Raw genomic sequence first — 17,011 nt, forward strand, 5'->3', positions numbered from 1 at the left:
GCTCCCCCCGCCGGTGCGTCCCCAAAAACACTCCGTGCCAGGCTGGGCTGCGGCTTTATTAGTGTCGGGGAAAGGTCGGGCGCGGCCCGTCCTGCCTCCTGCGCCGTCGGCTCCCGCCTCACCGGCGCTGGTTCAGCCCCGCCAGGTTCCTGAGCTGTGGGGCAGAGGGAGAAGGGGGTTAAGTACCGGCGCCCCGGGGGCAGAGGCCGCGCTCCCCGGGGCACCGAGGCCTCTCCCCAGCCCTGGAGGTGTCAGCAGGTCGTGCTCCAGAAGAGGCCACGGAGCAGGGGTGAAGAGGGGGGACCTGCGTGCTTGGGGGGGCATTTGCAGTCAGAGGACGGGGGTGAATGCGGACGGGGGGGGGGGGGGGAGAAGGATCACCCTAGCTCCAGCCACAAGCCCCTCTCCCACCTGAACTTGCTCTCTGGGTCAGTAGGTTTCAGCTTGGTTTTATTTCTGCGGCCACACAGACCCCAAGGGTGAATTTAAGCCTTTGAGGCATTCGGTTTGCTCATCCATTCTGCAGAGACCTGGAGAGCTCAGCACACCCGTACAGCGGCTGCGCCCTCGGACATGGGAGTCCGGACTCGTTACCCCTAATAGTTAATGTACTGGGATGGTTTTGCCCTAAAACTAGCTGGCTGCAACCCACCCCCCTTCAGAAGCAGCCTAGTTCCTCCTGTTTATCTGCTCGGTGGCTCTGCTGCAGGGTCAGGCTCAACTCCCGGCAGTGGGACACCTCAGACCCAGACCGCAGGGACACAAACTGCAGGAGAGCCCCGGGCTGACGTACAGGAGCACAAACAGAGCAAGGGGCTTTCTCTGGTGGAGGATGCTTCTGGCATGCACAGGTGTGAAAGCAGAGAGAGGCCAAGAAACACTAAAGATACGAAATAATTCCACCATAACTGCAGGGGGAAGGAAGTGGGAGAAATTCTTGAGAACTGCTTCATACAGTAAAAATTATTTCTAATTTATGTTCCAGCCTGTTTGTCTTGTGCTGGTACAAGGAAAACTTATTTCTGATAACAAGGATGTCACTTTGCTGCTAAATGTAACAGGAATTGTCCAAAAATAGAATCACAGGGAGTCCCTGAAGCCCTTCAGAAATCATTCCTGGGTACACAAAGGATTGTTTTGTATCCCAGAGGAAGCGCAGCTCCCTCTGCACGGACACAAAGCAGTCCAGGCTGCTACCAAGAAGTGAGTGAATTCTTGGAAGGACACTGCAGTCAACTGAAACAGCTTGAGAAAGTCACCCTGCTGTGGCTCAGGAACAGATGCCACCTCCCAAGTGTCCATGGGGGCACGGACCTTCCGTGAAGATCTCCAGCACAGGGACTGGCAGAGGAAGAGATCTTGTGACGAGCAAGGCAGAACAGTTGTATTTATTCTGATCTCCTGTCTCTCATCCCTAAAGCTCACCCTGCAGCTTCAGACTTATTTTTTTACGCTCTATTAGAAGTTCTTTCAGCACAGAACAGTGAACTAACCCTAAACTACCCAGAAAATCATCCTTACATGTAGTTAAGTTATGAAAGGCAATTCTTTTTCATGCTGTCCTCTAGATTCGGGAGGAAAAACATGCTGACATTCAGCACAGAAGGGAACAGAAACAATTCTGCCCTTACAGCCCTGCTGGTTTCAGCATTACTTACAGTAACTGCAGCTCCCATCAGGCCCTGGACAACTGCTTCTCCAGTTGACTGTACCTAGGAGACACGAGGAGAATATGACCTTTGCTTTCTTCTGCACTTACACTCGTGGCCATCCAAACACAGAGATGTAACGCACAACAAACATGCATTTGCTACAGAGAGGTGCTGACAGAAGTCAAGCACTGCAAACAAATAGCCAGAGATAAGAAACACAGATGAGATTTCCTGGGAATATGTCTCCTAACCATCGAGCCAGTCTGACAAAGAGGGCACCTATGTGTCATTTTACTAGAAAAGCATTTATTGGTTTTGAACTGACAGCATTTGTGCAATCACCTGCCTGTACCAGGTGGTCTCTCAGCAGATGTGTGCTCTGCGTGACTGAAATATGTATTTGGGGAGAAGGGGGACTTGCCCTGTAACATTACCTGATTAGCTGTATCACCCATATTCATGGCATCAGCTACTCTGTTTTCCAGGAAGCGCCAAGTGTCCTCGAAGTCGGGGGATGAATCCTGCATCATCACCAGTTCGGTGGTGTTGTAGATGCCAGTGAGCACAGCCCGACGAGTGTACCAGTTAAACTGCAAGGGCATGAAATGAGAGAGAAAGGTGTGACCTGAATGCAGATCAAGAACGCAGCTCACGAAAGCAGATTAGAGAACAGCCAAGGAAAATAGCATATAGACTGCACACTCCTTCCCCACTTAAACTGTGTAACTCGTCCCTGTGATGCAGTGGGCCACCAGCCAACACCGACATCTGACAGCTCAGCTGCTCCCGTGGCACCAGGCAGAGGTCACAAGAACGGTGTCTAAAACTGCTGAACAAAATCCCCACCACCTGCTTCTGGTCACAAGCAGGCACCTGCAGCAGCCAGCAAGGAACTCTCCCTTGCCCAGCTAGCCTGTGTGCGCTGTGCAAGAGTTCATCTTTGCTTTACAGACTGCCAGCAGGCAATGCAAAGCGCCGATTCTAGAACCGATTAGATGAGAAACGGCTATATTTAGTACTGACCTCGAGCTGCTGTTCACACCAGATACAAGCATGAAGGGAACAGAGGACAGCACTGCGCAAGACATCACGCAGAGATACACCTTTCCCAAATCCTATCTCTGAAGTACCAGTACTGCCTGCTGAATCACTAATGCATCGGTACACTGCTGACAGCAATGCTGTAGGATGCGTTACAACAGTAAGTTACACAATGCAAAGATGCACAAATAACTCAAACTCTTCAGTTTTTCCAGTTGCACTTGAACCACTGGCAGATGAAATACATAAACATTTTTAAAAATGAGTCTTCATTTGCTGCTATCACCTAGAAAAAATACTGGTTGTTCCATTCACAATTACAAAGCAACAAAAAAATGAAAACACAGGCCTTGATTTTGAAAACAGTTGGATTGAAAGCTCCACTGTCTGCACCATGACCTGCAAGCTTTGACGAAGGGAGAAACATGAGGGATGTTGCCAGTTGCAGCTGGACCTCTCAGGTGCCTGAGGCCAAACTGTTGATTCTCCTGCTCCAAAAAACCCCACCTGAAGGGGTCTCTGAGGCATGGGCATACCCTGCCTAGCTCCTGGCGCTGTGAAGAGACACTGCAAGTGACATTAAACCCCTTCACTGGGAAAAAGGGAGGGGGCTCAGCATCACAGCTTCCCAAGAAAACTCCTGTCACTGGTCAGGAGGTGCAAACAAAAGACAGACTTTAGCATTTCTCTTAATCCCTGTGTCAGTGAGGAGACTTTAGGAACAGCTCAGTGCAGACACTGACTCTGACATGTCAATTTGACTTTCATAACCCATAAGGGACTTGCAGATCCTGATGCAATCACAGTCTTTCAGTTCTCTTCTGGTTTGTTCCTTTCATTTTTCTATCATTTATTTTTCACTGCAGTAGCTTCTCTTTTATACACAGATAAAAGAAGCTTATTAAAGCAGTTTGTTAAAATGGTTCATTTAGCTTTTCCCATCTCTCCCTACATCTATATGAATTAAAGTAATTTATTAATTGCTTTAATTAAGGTTATAATTTTCTTTTATTTCCTGCCAGAAAGATGAAAGCTTTAATAAGCTACTGGTATTTTTAGGTAGGTTATTTAAAGGTTTTCAAGTCAAATCTGTAAATGCTACTGCTGGTGGAAGAGACAGCTGCTTCAACAGAGACACACTGCTCACTCACTGAATACTGGATCAACTTCTTAGTCTCAAAATCTCAACCATTTCGTCTGTGTCTTCAAAAAAAAAAAAAAGACCACTTAAAAGAGCCTAGGAAAGTAGGTACTTTTAATTTGCACTAATCCCATTAGCACTAATTTGCATTTAGTCCCACTGGCTCCTAAATCTCTTTGGAAATTAAGACTATAGCTTATAAGGACCCTTGGGTGCTTCTGGAAATGTCTTCCTCATTCAACAAACAGATTGTTTCAAGAGATGTGGCCCAACGCCTACTTCAACCCGTCATTTTACTGAAGTGCTGAGGGGTAGAACCAGCTGCTCTGCAAAGCACAAAAACTTACGTCTGTGGACTGGTCTCCAGCATACTGCCATATATCATCAATCATGCTGGTGAGGAGGTTGAGGCTGGAAGGGATGTTATGTGGGAGCAACAGGATGCTTAGAGCCTGCGAAGGGAACACACAGATAAACGGGAGAGTCGAAGAGAGAAGGACATTATGTTAAAACAGACCAACAATGCTCCACTCTGTTATCTTTTCCCTGTTCCTGTTGCCTCCAGCTCCCAGTGACAAGTCCTCCCAGCTCTTTCCAGCTAGCACCGGTCTTTCCAAGCGGCAGGATTTGTGGGGAATATACAGTGTGGCAGCCGAGCTCAGGCCTCGGCCTGCGCTGGAGCCCACAGCTCTCCGCTCAGCTCCAACGCCACGTGTTGTCTCTCCCGAGCTGCCTCTCCAGGCAGGGAAACAGCACAGGCTGAGCTGACTCACACTTGCGCTGTGCCCCTACAGGCAGAGAGTCAAACCTGTCATTTCTCTGAATTTGACTTTGAACTCAAAGCAGCTACCAAGGGCAGAACAGCCAGCCATAATGGCCCTGCTGGCATCCTGCAGCCTTTGAACATAATAACACAAGGCCGGGAGAGTCACAAAACCACCCACGTCCTTCAGAAGACAAGTTATGCTAATCTGGAACAAAAACACGAATCCTGTCTTCTCTCTCTGCAAGGGGCACTGGATTCAGCTGCCCAGAGGCCAGCAGCGATTCCGGACAACAGAGGCTGACTTTGCAGCAATCTTTGCAGCCCAAGGTTGGAACTGTCTGCTTGTTACTGTGGCCACAATTCAATTCCCTTCCCACCCTGGGAAGAACAGCTCGAGACTTAAATCTGAATTTTGAAGCATGAAGCCCTCTCAGTTCACAGATCTATCCCTCAAGGTGCCGAGGGTTTGTCACTCACACACTAGGCAGGCGGTTTCTTGCAACAAAGCAGTAGTTCTGCATTTCCAGGTGCCAGGTGATACCGGTGCAGGCAGAACAATGCTGCAAGGAGCCTGACTTGCAGTGACACTGCAAATGGGACGGAGCAGAGACACAGGTTATCCCTTGGGGATCCCAGATGGGTGGAATGAACAAGGGACAAAGGTTTGCCTTTCCGGAACTCAATAAATAGTTGTTCTAAGTGTTTAACTGCCTCCTTCCAAGGTTGCTCTCCTCTTGAAGGCTACAAATAATCTGAAACCAGCAAGGGTTTCATTTACAACCTTGAACTACTCTGGTGGAGAGACGATGTTGAAGGTCACAGGGTGTTTAAAACACACACAAAAAAAGAGACAATCTTGATATTCATTCTATACCTGAGGCCATTTCTCAATATATGGAATCAGCATCCTCAGTCTGGCTTCCACAGCATCTCTCAGGAATTGATCTGTAGATTTCTTCCTGGGTGAGGAAAAAAAACCCAAATATGAAGAACATCCAAGTTAAACTCAGTTCTGAACTTTAAAGGTATGCAAAGTATTATGTATCCTTCATGCCTCTGGTCCAACTTTGCATCTGGGCAGGTGGTTTTATCTGGATAAATTACATTTTTTACTTAAAGTATCTGTGTCCCAGGTGGCCTCTCTGTCTATCCAGTCCCCAAAGTCTGCCAAGGAAGATGTCTTTTCATACCCAGTACTCACTCTGCTTTGCCCAACTGCACTAGTTTTTGCTCCTGCTCCAGCAGATCAGACAGCTTGGTGTTGCACTGAGACACAAAGTGCAGGATCAGTTCACTGCCATCACTGTGAAACATCCCTGCGGCAGCAACAGAGAGACCCAGGGTCTGTACGGAAAAAGGGAGAAGCACAGACAAGGTCATACACTGCTAAGCAGGATCCAGCTAGGAAAAATGTTGTATTTGTTTTGGGAATGAAGTTATATGAATTTAAACAAAGCAACGCTGCATTCAAAAGCACTTCCTGTACGTGTTTTCCTTTCTTTAGGATCACTGCTCTACATTGTGCCTTAGTTTAACTCTGACAGGGTTATCCTGCGGTAGCTGGGACACATTCCTGCCCAGTACCATTTGCTGACTAGGGTGCATTGCCCAAGAGTATGTGGGGGAAGCATGCAGGCCTGGCTGTCTTTGGACTTCAGCTCCATCCAGTTTGCAACTGGTTCTTTGCTTCTCTCCCCACATACCTTGGCTCCCTCTGCAATGGCTTCTGCAGTCCAGCCATGTTCAGGCACAAACTCCAGCGCTGCTGTGAGGATTCGATGCTGCAGCTGCTCCTCGCTCTCATAGTCCTCAGACTCCTGGCCGCCCTGGCCAGTGTAACTATGAGAAGGTTACAGTGAGGGGAACGTCACCATCAAACATCAGCAACTTGGACTCTGCCACTCACTCACTGCCACCGCTGCGTGCAGGCACGCTTTGAGATCTGCTTGCTTAGTGTAAATCTCACCTCCTCTTGTAAAATCCTTCTCTTTCCAGAAAAAGGATTCTTAACCAACCTTTGCCATGAGAGGAGAAGAGAAAAGTAAGGGAGGGCTCAGTCTAGGTGCCTACCTGGAGACCAATCAGCCTCAGATTCCCCCTCCTTTAAAAAAAAGCTAAACTATAAGATTTTCCAATGGGGGAAGTAGGCATATGGACAACATATTGTCCATATTTTGTGTAGATTTACACAAAAATCCAGAAGTGAAGGCTTGCGCTTTGCAGACCAGAGAGGCTCCCTCTTGAAAGCAAGTCCCATCCCGTCTCCATGGCAGACAGTGGAATTTGCACTGTCACAGCAAATCAGCTCTCCAGCTGCTGCAGTCTGAGTCTCCATTAACTCTGGATCTCGTTGCCTCCAAGTTTCAGATGTGAGTTTCAGGAAAGCAAAGCCTTCCAATCCCGCTGTCAGCAGGACAGCACTAGAAATAGCTAGTGGGTTACCTGGGGCGAGGTCCCTGAGGTTCCTGTTCAGGCTGGTGATCAGCTGGATGAGAATCGAACTGCTGCTGAGAGGAAGATGCCAACGGCTCCTTCTTCTGCTCATCGGAGACTCTCCTCAGCACAGCCGAGGCCTGCAGAGCACGCTGTGGTGAGTAGAGCTGGCACCTGACCACTGAAAGGGAAACCAAGAGAGTCAGATCTCTCCTTCCTATAAGAGGAAGCACAGAAAACTAAGGTGAAGAAGAGAGTTACAGTAACACAGATGAAAAGAACAGAAATTTGTAAACCGTATTTTTTTACACTTCCAAGAAGCACCCCTCTCAGCTAAGCTCACATTTACTCGATGAAAATAAAGTGAAAATGTTTTGTGAGGAAAAGATCCGCACAGAAGGCATGTATTGCAAACAGAAAGGAGTTTCCCAATCTTGGACTGGACACATGCAATGACTCCCCTGCTGTATGCCTTCTCTCCTTTTTGTCCCTGATGAAGGACAAGAGTTAGAGGAAGGAGCTGACCCCTGAGCTCAGGGCAAGAGGAGAGTACCACTCCGGAGAGCGAGCAGTCTTAACAGATACAACACACTGACCATGATGTGTGTTTCTCAAATGACTCAAAGGCAACACAGCCTTCAACTACGGCTACTCTATGAGAACTTTTGATTTAACTGCAGTGAGGTTTTGGGTTTTTTAATAAGCTTGGGTTGCACGGCCCACACTTTTAAAAAAGCCACCACAAAATCACAGAATCACAGAATCATCTCAGTTGGAAAGGACCTTGAAGATCATCTAGTCCAACCCTTAACCTAGCTAGCACTGACAGATCCCAACTACACCAGATCCCTCAGCACTATGTCAACCCACCTCTTGAACACCTCCAGGGATGGGGACTCCACCACCTTCCTGGGCAGCCCATTCCAACGCCTGACTACCTGTTCTGTGAAGAAATACTTCCTAATATCTAGTCTAAACCTTCCCTGGCACAACTTGAGGCCATTACCTCTTGTCCTATCACTTGTTCCTTGGCTCAAGAGACTCATCCCCCCTCTCTGCACCCTCCTTTCAGGGAGTTGCAGAGGGCCATGAGGTCTCCCCTCAGCCTCCTCTTCTCCAGACTAAACCCCCCCAGTTCCCTCAGCCGCTCCCCATCAGACCTGTGCTCCAGACCCTGCACCAGCTCCGTTGCCCTTCTCTGGACACGCTCAAGTCATTCAATGGCTTTTTTGGAGTGAGGGGCCCAAAACTGAACCCGCTCATCGAGGGGGGGCCTCACCAGTGCCGAGTACAGGGGTAAGATCCCTTCCTTCCCTGTCCCTGCTGGCCACACACCAAACACCCCCTCAAACCCAACGCCCCTCTGGTTCCCTCACACACCGTGGGGGGCAGTTTCCAGGCCAGGGAGGTGTGAGGGGCTGGCTGGGCACAGGTCCCCTCACACCAGGCCTCCTTCACCACAGCACTGCGCTCCCCAAAGAGACCCTCAGGGGCCAGGCTGCCTCCCTCCGACCCCCCAGCCCGCCTGGGGCCCATAGCCACCGGCGTCAGGCCGGCCTCGGCCCGGCTTTGGGGCCTAGAACTAAGCCTGGGCCTGGGCCTTGAGCGGCCCCGCAGCCCCGTGGCGCCCCCTAGCGGTGCCCCGCTTCTGCCCTTCACCTCACCTTCCCCCGCCCCGCTCGGCCCCGCCCCGCCCGCCACGGGCAGGAGCACGGGCAGGAGCACGGACACGCCGTCCCGTCCACCACCCCCCCCCTCCCAGCCGCGCCCCCCGCCCCCTCACCCGCACGGCCCCGCCACAGCCGCCAGCCCGCCCGCCGCAGGCTGCCCGCCACCGCCGCCGCCATCTTGGAAGCGGGCAGAGGGCGATGACGTCGCGGGGGCGGGACGCGGCGGGGCCGGGACGCGGCGGGGCCGGCGTCAGAGGGGAGCCCAGGCGAGCCGGGCGCGCGCGGAGGTGAGCGGGGCCGGGGCGGGCAGGGCCGGGGGCCCCTCTCCTCTCCTCAGCGGCGGGGGGAGCCTCCGTGTTCGCCGAGACTCCCCTTTTTCCCCTTAAAAACTCTCTCCCGAGGCCTCCTTTGAGGCGGCCGCCACGGGGGCTGCGGAATTCCTGTGTGAAATTTCCTCACGTATCTAGTTCCTCGTCCCTGTAAGCCGTTCCTGGCTCTGCGGTTTTATTCTGCCCTTTCTTTGTGAGGGGATGTATTTAAAGTGGTGAGCAGCGGTAGGGCCAGTGCAGTCGCTGCCTGCAGCCTGGGATTGCGTCCTGGGCCGCTGGAAGCCGCCTGCTGTGTATCAGAGGGTGCGGAGCGCTCAGGAGGCTTTAACTTAAAGTTTTGCCGTGCTATATGCTGTAGCTTTTTAATCTATGGAAGCTGGAAACCTGTAATACCGTTTAATGCTCCTTTCTTGCCCTGTTTTGGGCACTCCTGTTCCTCAAGGCCTGTTAAATGTGTGTGAAATTAAGATAAGGCCCTCTCCCCACCGCCAGCCCGGTGTCTGCTCCGGCCGCAGCCCTTGGGCCTGCTCCCTGGTGTGGCACAGAGCAGCCTGCTCCCAGCCGGCCGTGATCCTCCGTGGTGCGACGGAGGAGAGCGCCTTGTCACTGTCTTTGCCCATATATATTCCACCTACTACTGGAAAACATAAGAGGGGAAAAATATCCTCCCCATCATCCCATCAGGAACGTGACTGTGCATGCTTTAATGGTAACTAACTACCAGCTTTTACACTAACTGAAGGCAGGTGTAATGTCATGTCTTTGAGGACTACAGTAGCTTCCTACTTTCTTTAGATTGCGTCTTGAGAGGGACTGATGCAGGCTGGTGTTGCTGTTCATGTAGTTTGGGCTCTGAATGGTCTTGAAATTATTATATGAATTAGTCTGAAGAAGAGGAGGCTGAGGGGAGACCCCATGGCCCTCCACAACTCCCTGAAAGGAGGGTGCAGAGAGGGGGGATGAGTCTCTTGAGCCAAGGAACAAGTGATAGGACAAGAGGGAATGGCCTCAAGCTGTGCCAGGGCAGGGTCAGACTGGCTCTTAGGAAGGATTTCTTTGCAGAAGGGGTTGTTGGGCGTTGGAATGGGCTGCCCAGGGCAGGGGGGGAGTCCCCATTCCTGGAGGGGTTGAAGAGTCGGGTTGACCCAGCGCTGAGGGATCTGGTGGAGTTGGGAACGGTCAGGGTGAGGTTCATGGTTGGACTGGAGGAGCTTCAAGGGCTTTTCCAACCTTGATGATGATTCTGTGATTCTGTAATCTGTTTCAATAGCTGGTGCTGCTATGAGTACAGGTGATGGTGTGATACTGTTGTAACACTTCTATAGTGCCAATTTTCTTTGGACTCTGTCAGGAATACAGTCTTTTATAAAATATCAGTGAGACAGATTTTTCAAAACTGTCGCTTCACTACACATTCTGTTCCCCTCCTCCCTCCGTGTAACTGCTCACTCAGCACCACCAATGATAAGAGCTGAAAGAGCCTCAATCTGGAATGCTGGGAATGCTGAAAGGTACTTTTTTTTTTCTTCTCATGTACTGTGGAAGCAAACTCTGCTAGGTCATGTCCTGAGCAGGAGAGACAAGGCAGTGTTTAATGTCAAATAGTTGTCACTAGTCTGGAAATTCAGAAATCCTGTGTATGTCTCTTTTCAAATCTTTAAGGAAAGCAAGTCAGTTGTTTGTGGGTTTTTTAAGCATGGCTTGCAGTCTCCCTACAAAACTAGTCTCTGAACTGGAGAGGAACTGAATTATGCCCTAAAGTGTAGCTATTTCTTAACGTCATGTTAACACTCAGCTTGTGCGAGTGCCTGTCTCCAGAAAATAATTCTCATTTATTAAAACGAGTTGATGCTCTGTGATTAAGTCACAGTCCACAGAGGTTCATGCTGCGCTTGGCACTTACCCTTCCTCTCTGTCTCCCCCCCAGCCTGTTCCTCTCCCTGCCGCTGTCAGGTTTGCTGCTGCTGTGGGAATGGGGGAGTACGGAGTCGTGCCAGGCCAGCGCGTGGCCGTCATCTGGGACAGCTCCTCGCCGGTTGAAGCCCTGAAGGATCTGGTCGATAAAATTCAGGCACTGGTGGGAGCTGATAATCGTGTCTCTGTGGAAAACATTAACCAGCTGTCTCAGTGTAAGAATGAGCTTAATTTTTCAGTTTTGCTTAAAGGGAGAGGGTGCTTCTGTGCTTCCCTGGTTTGTAAGTCATCATTCAGAACAACGATAGCACCTACTGCTAACTCTTACCGCTGGCAGTACAGCAAAGAAAGTGATATACCCTGGTCGTGCTTCCATGACTGCTGTCTTTAATCGGTTAGTGCTGTTGTATGGAAGCAGGAGGGATGAGGAGGGGGATGTAACTGATGTATTAAGCAAAGCTGTTTGTATATATGTGCAAAATTTTACCATCTTCCTCTTTTTCTTTTCAGCGGCTCACAGGGAGTCCAGTTTCGATGTCATTCTCTCTGGTGTGGTACCAGGCAGTACAGCGCAGCACAGCGCAGAGGTACTGGCAGAAATAGCTCGGATACTTAAGCCAGGGGGCCGTGTCCTCCTGAAAGAACCGGTGGTTACAGAATCAGGTGAGAGAATCCGCATCAGCTTTGCCTTCACGGCAACATAGCAATTCTTGTGAGGATTAGGCTGAAATGGAAAGGACAGGAACTCTGACCGACATTCAGAGATTTTTATTCTGACACACTAACCTGAATAGCAAGGTTTTTATCCTGTGTTTAAGCTGGTAGCTGTCAGAGATGTTTGCAGTCACTCTCCTTCTGTCAAAGGTGCTGGGTAGGCTTGTTCCTACACTATGCTGAAAAGCTCAGTGGACACTGGTCTTCTTCTAGGGCATGTAATGTTAAATAGTTGCAGATGTTGTGTTTCTGAGGAGTTTCTGAAGTAGTGACAGGTGACATGCTGAGAGAGGCTGTCCCAGAAGTCAGCCAAGAAATAGTTATCCAGAAAAGGTAGAAATGTTTGGGCTAAGTTTAAAGAGTAAAGCTAGAGCTGGGACAGCTGGAGGAGCACACGAGGAGGACAACACAAGATTATTTCTCTGTCTTATACTTGACCTGCATTCAAACTTTGCAGGCATAGGGAACTGGTTCAGGATGGAAGTGGGAAATAATATGCCACCTGATAAGAACAGAAACATCTATGGTGACGGCGTTTCTATTGACACAATCTACAGTGCTGAAAATGGTGCTGTAAGTGGCAGCGGAAACGCCTTCTTCAGGTTGGGAAGATTTGCCAGTGCTTTGAAGCCGACAGTGGCTCTATGGTGCAAGTGGTGCTTTAGGGACAAGGAGAACACTTCTGGGGCAGAACAAAGAACACTCATAGTCTGGAGTAGATGAGGTTTCTTTTTTTCCAAAGTCACATCGGACAGGCTGGAATTTGGTGGACTTGGAACAAAGTGCAAGTGGGACTAGTGAGAGAGGGTGAATGAATTCTGTTCAGCACAATCCTGTGCCCAAGAGAAGAAGCCTGTAACGAGTTTTTGATTAAACAGTGATAGTAGTAGGTTTTGCCTATGAGAACAAGGCTCCTGAATGTGATGATTCTGAACGTAATGTTCATTTAGGAGTCCATGGCTTGAAAACTTCATGAGTTATTCAGTTGGGAGATTTTGTCGTTTGGGTTTTGGGGTGGTTTTTTGTTTCCTTTTTTTGGTGACTGTAAATTGGGTTGAAGAAAGTTTTGGCGTATATAGAACAGATCTGAAGCTAGAATGGCTTTGTGATCCCAGGTTGTTATTTTAATGAACAAGCTGCTGACGCTCTTTCTGGTTTGTTCCTGCTGTCAACTGGAAAGGGCTCAACTTTAAAGCAGAGGTTTGGCTTGAGTACTTCCTTCTAAAGCTCTTACTCTTCCAGGTTTCTCAGTGACCTCTATTCTTGTTCTTACCTCCTCCTACTTCCTGCTTTTGTGTCTTCCAGGAAACAACAGCAGAATCAAGACAGCGGCCAAACTCCCCACAGCTCTGACTCTCTCTGGGTTGGTGGAAGTGAAAGAGGTATATATGTACTAGCTGCTTCCAGAAACTCCTTCCTGCAGTTATCTTGACATGTAGATGGCGATTCCTGGGGACTTGCTGGGTGGCAAGGTGTTTAGCTACCCTGGTTTCCTGTAAATGTGCGTGGACACGGCCTGCCATGAACTTTAGTTACTGCAAACGTAGTGTTTTTCTTTAGGACTGAAAATACTGATTGTCTGTGTTCACTGGAATGCTGGACTGGGTGCTGAAATAAGGGGTTCTGCATGAGGTTAACCTAAAATCTTACATTGCAGCTGCAAAAGGAAGCATTGACCCCAGAGGAGGCCCAGTCGGTCCAAGAGCATTTGGGTTACCAAGGCAATGACCTTCTCATTGTTCAGATAGAAGGCAGGAAGCCCAATTTTGAAGTGGGATCCTCAAGTCAGCTCAAACTTTCCTTTGCCAAGAAATCTGGTCCTTCAGGTAAGGAGTGGTGCATGCTAAATGCCTGGATTGCCGGCCTCTTGGTGATAAGTATCCCTTGGAATAGGGAGACAGCTCCAGGCTAGGGAGTACTACAGTAAAAACCTGTGAAGCGGGGCTTTCCAAAGTTGTTTGAACTCTATTTGTCGGGAGTAGATGGGGCAAAGGCTTCAGTAACTACTGTTTCTTCCTTTGTTTTGGCTTCAGGAAAACCCTCTGTGGACCCAACTGCTGCCAAGCTGTGGACGCTCTCTGCCAGCGATATGAATGATGAGGAGATGGTATCTGGTTTTGTTTGTGAGGCTTTGCTGTGCTTCCTTCTCTCTCCTCTTCTTTCCTATTCTGAATAGTTTCAGTCATGTCTCTTGGGAAGCTTTACAGCTTAAGAGGTTGAAAGGCATCCCCAGGGAAAAATATCTCATCTACTATGTGAGGTTTTGAGAGCCCAGAGGTGTGGTGGGGGCAGAGAGGAGACACGGGTAAGAGGGCACAACTGCAGCACTTTAATGCTAGTGCTGCAGATAGCACCATTTCTTTGAACATAACACAGCAATGTCATTCTGACAAATCAAGTTTTTTTCATGTTATCTTCCGTGGTGTATTTTCAGGATCTTCTGGACTCTGATGAGCTGTTGGATTCTGAGGATTTGAAAAAGCCAGATCCATCGTCCCTCAGAGCTCCATCCTGCAAAGAAATGGGCAAAAAAAAGGCCTGCAAGAACTGGTCAGTGCTGGGATTAGCATACTGGTGAACCTTTTAACATGAAACCCTTAGAGTTGGAGGGATTTTAAAAAGATTGTAGACACTTTGCTGTTCTTCAGAGCATAATTCTCTTGGTTTGTGTCATTTCTTAACTATTTGAATGTAAATGCAAATTCAGTGAGACTTGACTAGCCACACCAAAACTGCTACAAATCACCACACTGGTATGATCAACAGTCTTTTTGAAGGTGGAGGCACAATGTGTGCAGCCTTGACTAAAACCCTGGTTTTTCAGATTTCAAGGAGAAATAGCACACATAGCTAAGTGCTGTAGAGTCATTTCCCACTGAATTAAAACTTGGAGGGTGTTTCAACACTTGTTACACCAACCATGGTGTTGAAGAACAGAGCGAAGAGCATGAGAGTCCCAGAGTCAGCTGTGTCGTGTGACAGAGCGAGGGCTGTCGTGTGTGAGTAGGGCTGGAACAAGTGTTGGTGACTCACAACCTTTAAGCAGAAAGAGGCAGGTGACTTCTTTATTTTTCTACAGCACATGTGGCCTGGCTGAAGAGTTGGAACAGGAGAAGAAGAGCTCACAGCCCAAATCTGCCTGTGGAAATGTAAATAGTCATTTTTGTTTCTATACTGTGGTTTGCAGTTTGTGTCCAAGAACTGTGTTCTCTAGTGACTGCTCCCTAAGCTGGTTTACTGCTTCCAAATACTGGGATTTGCTTCCAAATGCTTCCAAATACTACTTCCAAATACTTCAGCCTGCTGCCCTGTGCCCACTGCTCCCTGCCAGTCCGTGCTGCCCATTCCAGTGCCACCTGTGTAGGAGTTGGTGTGGCCAGGGAAGCTTTCCCTCCCTGCTCGTGTGCTTCCCAGGGCTCTGCTGCAGGAGGATCACCTCACAGGAGCCCAGGGGGACCTGGGGGTGGTTAGGGGCTGCCTAGGCACAGCTTGCAGCCACGCCTGGGCGCACCAGCTGGGGCAGAAACTTGCTTCTTCCCTGTGAGCCCTCTGCCCTGCGCAGCTCAGCTAACCAGACCTGTGTTGAGAAGAGGGTAGAAGGGAAGCAGTTTCTGTGCCGATAGATGCTGAGGAGCCATGTCGTTTCTTAGGCTGGAAAAACCATATCACAGGGGGAGAGAACTGAAAGTTGCCCCTGCTTACAGAAGGTGCTTTTCTTTCTCTTGCCAGTGCTACCTGGGGGATGCATTCCGCTGCGCCAGCTGCCCTTACCTGGGGATGCCCGCCTTCAAGCCTGGGGAGAAGATTCTCCTGAAAGAGAACCAGCTGCATGATGCTTAACAAAGGCATCTCTGTCTGTCCTGCGAAGGACTGCTCTGCTTCTCCATCAGTCTGAGGTTCTTCCTGCAGTCCTTCTCATCCTCTCAAACTCATGCTCTCCAGACAGTACTCCTTGCGGGAAGGGACACGGTGGGCACTGACACTGCTGTGAGCTCATCACTTGTAATCAACCTGATAATCTTTGGTGACAAGTGGTTTTGTATGTATTAGACTTCATGTTACACCTTGTTTTAGCTGCCTTGACTCGATACTGGGACGCTGGCTGTCACAGCACGTCCCACCAGCAGAGGGAAGTAGAATCAAGTGTCAGGTTGACCTCTTGTGCTTGTGGCAGGACAGGTACTTCCCATGCACATGTCGTATAGCTCTAATTTGCCTTGATTTTCCCTGATGAATCAGCAGCTCTGGCTCAGCTTTCAAGGTGGCATTGGGCTCCTGCTCTTTTTGAAATTTGAACCTGCGTTTCCTTACCAAGTGAAGGTGGCTCAGCAGCTCCTGTTGCAAGTCAGGAGCAGCGAGTACACTTAGCAGTACATACTCTTTGCAGCGTATGTGAACTCCTTGGTAAAGTCTGGCAGGTGTGATGAATTTCCAAGTGTTCTGGGAGCCTCCCCATGATATCCCCTGCCCCCACCTATTTCCGTCCAAATAACAAAGATTCAGTCCCACTGAGAAAACTTGGGTCCTTAAGGCAGGGAACAGATTAAACAAGATCTGTCTTGTCCTCCCACTCCTTTCTGTCCAACAGGAACTGGTGACACAAGGACAATCTGAGACTGTCGCCTCTCTTGGTGGTTACCAAGTGAGTTACCTGCAGTGTCCAATAAGTAAGAACATAGCAATAACTTAATTTCTAGATGATCTGTGGTCACCATCTTCTGCTCTGCAAGATACTGACTACTCTTTATTTATTTGCATCATTACTGCTAGTGAAGCATCCGTGCAGGTGTGGGGTGGGGGAGCTGTTCACGTTCTGTGTTGGGCTTGCTTCTCACCCAGGGAGGGAGAGGAGGAAAACCCAAAGCCTGGGCAGGGATTGCCTCGTTTGGAGCTCTTGCTCTAGAGGATGTGGCTGCTTGTTGTGCTTCCTGAGTTACACACTGAACTCTCACGGAGGGAGCTGGGATGGAAGGCTGTTCTGTCCTTGAAATAAAAGTGACTGATAGTAAAGCATTTGTTTTGAGACTGGTATTAGTGGCGTTCTAAGCACGTCTCTCCTTTTACTCAGCCTCTTGGTGATTTCTGGAACCGTTTAAATGTTGGGTTGCATCTTGGAGCTCTCCATAAATTGTTCCACTGAAGACATGGCTCGAATACGTGATGCACAGTGAAAAGAACAGAAAGAAGCTGCCTAGATTAGTTTTTTTATTTGGCCTACATTTCAGAAAGAGGCTTTTTCCTGGTTGAGTAAGGAGAAGAAGGCTTGCAGGGAGAGGAGGGAGGGGGTCCTTGAGGTGTGCAAATTGCCCTGTGTGGATCAAGGGGCAGGCGATGCAGTGTGAGCTGTGTAG

General features: G+C 49.3%; 2 protein-coding genes across 3 annotated transcripts; one reads left to right on the forward strand and one right to left on the reverse strand.

Moving 5' to 3' along the window:
* Positions 1-38: 38 nt before the first annotated feature.
* On the reverse strand, positions 39-8,924 carry COQ9 (coenzyme Q9). The gene is made up of 9 exons (XM_074881423.1): positions 8,817-8,924; positions 7,043-7,214; positions 6,304-6,439; positions 5,802-5,944; positions 5,475-5,559; positions 4,182-4,286; positions 2,087-2,242; positions 1,659-1,712; positions 39-154 (listed from the first exon to the last, which is right to left on the reverse strand). The coding sequence occupies exons 1-9, from the start codon at positions 8,878-8,880 to the stop codon at positions 119-121; spliced, it is 951 nt and encodes a 316-aa protein (XP_074737524.1). The 5' UTR covers positions 8,881-8,924; the 3' UTR covers positions 39-118.
* CIAPIN1 (cytokine induced apoptosis inhibitor 1) lies at positions 8,896-16,673 on the forward strand. 2 transcript variants are annotated; one of them, XM_074881424.1, is made up of 9 exons: positions 8,896-8,990; positions 10,960-11,161; positions 11,457-11,609; positions 12,966-13,042; positions 13,318-13,486; positions 13,694-13,767; positions 14,095-14,210; positions 14,740-14,809; positions 15,390-16,673. In XM_074881424.1, the coding sequence occupies exons 2-9, from the start codon at positions 11,005-11,007 to the stop codon at positions 15,498-15,500; spliced, it is 927 nt and encodes a 308-aa protein (XP_074737525.1). In that variant the 5' UTR covers positions 8,896-8,990; positions 10,960-11,004; the 3' UTR covers positions 15,501-16,673. The 2 variants fall into 2 exon arrangements, with proteins under 2 accessions (XP_074737525.1, XP_074737526.1); XM_074881425.1 differs by lacking the exon at positions 8,896-8,990 and adding an exon at positions 10,226-10,543.
* Positions 16,674-17,011: the final 338 nt, after the last annotated feature.

Source organism: Strix uralensis, chromosome 12 (genome assembly GCF_047716275.1).
Source record: "Strix uralensis isolate ZFMK-TIS-50842 chromosome 12, bStrUra1, whole genome shotgun sequence".
NCBI classification, from domain to species: Eukaryota; Metazoa; Chordata; class Aves; order Strigiformes; family Strigidae; genus Strix; species Strix uralensis.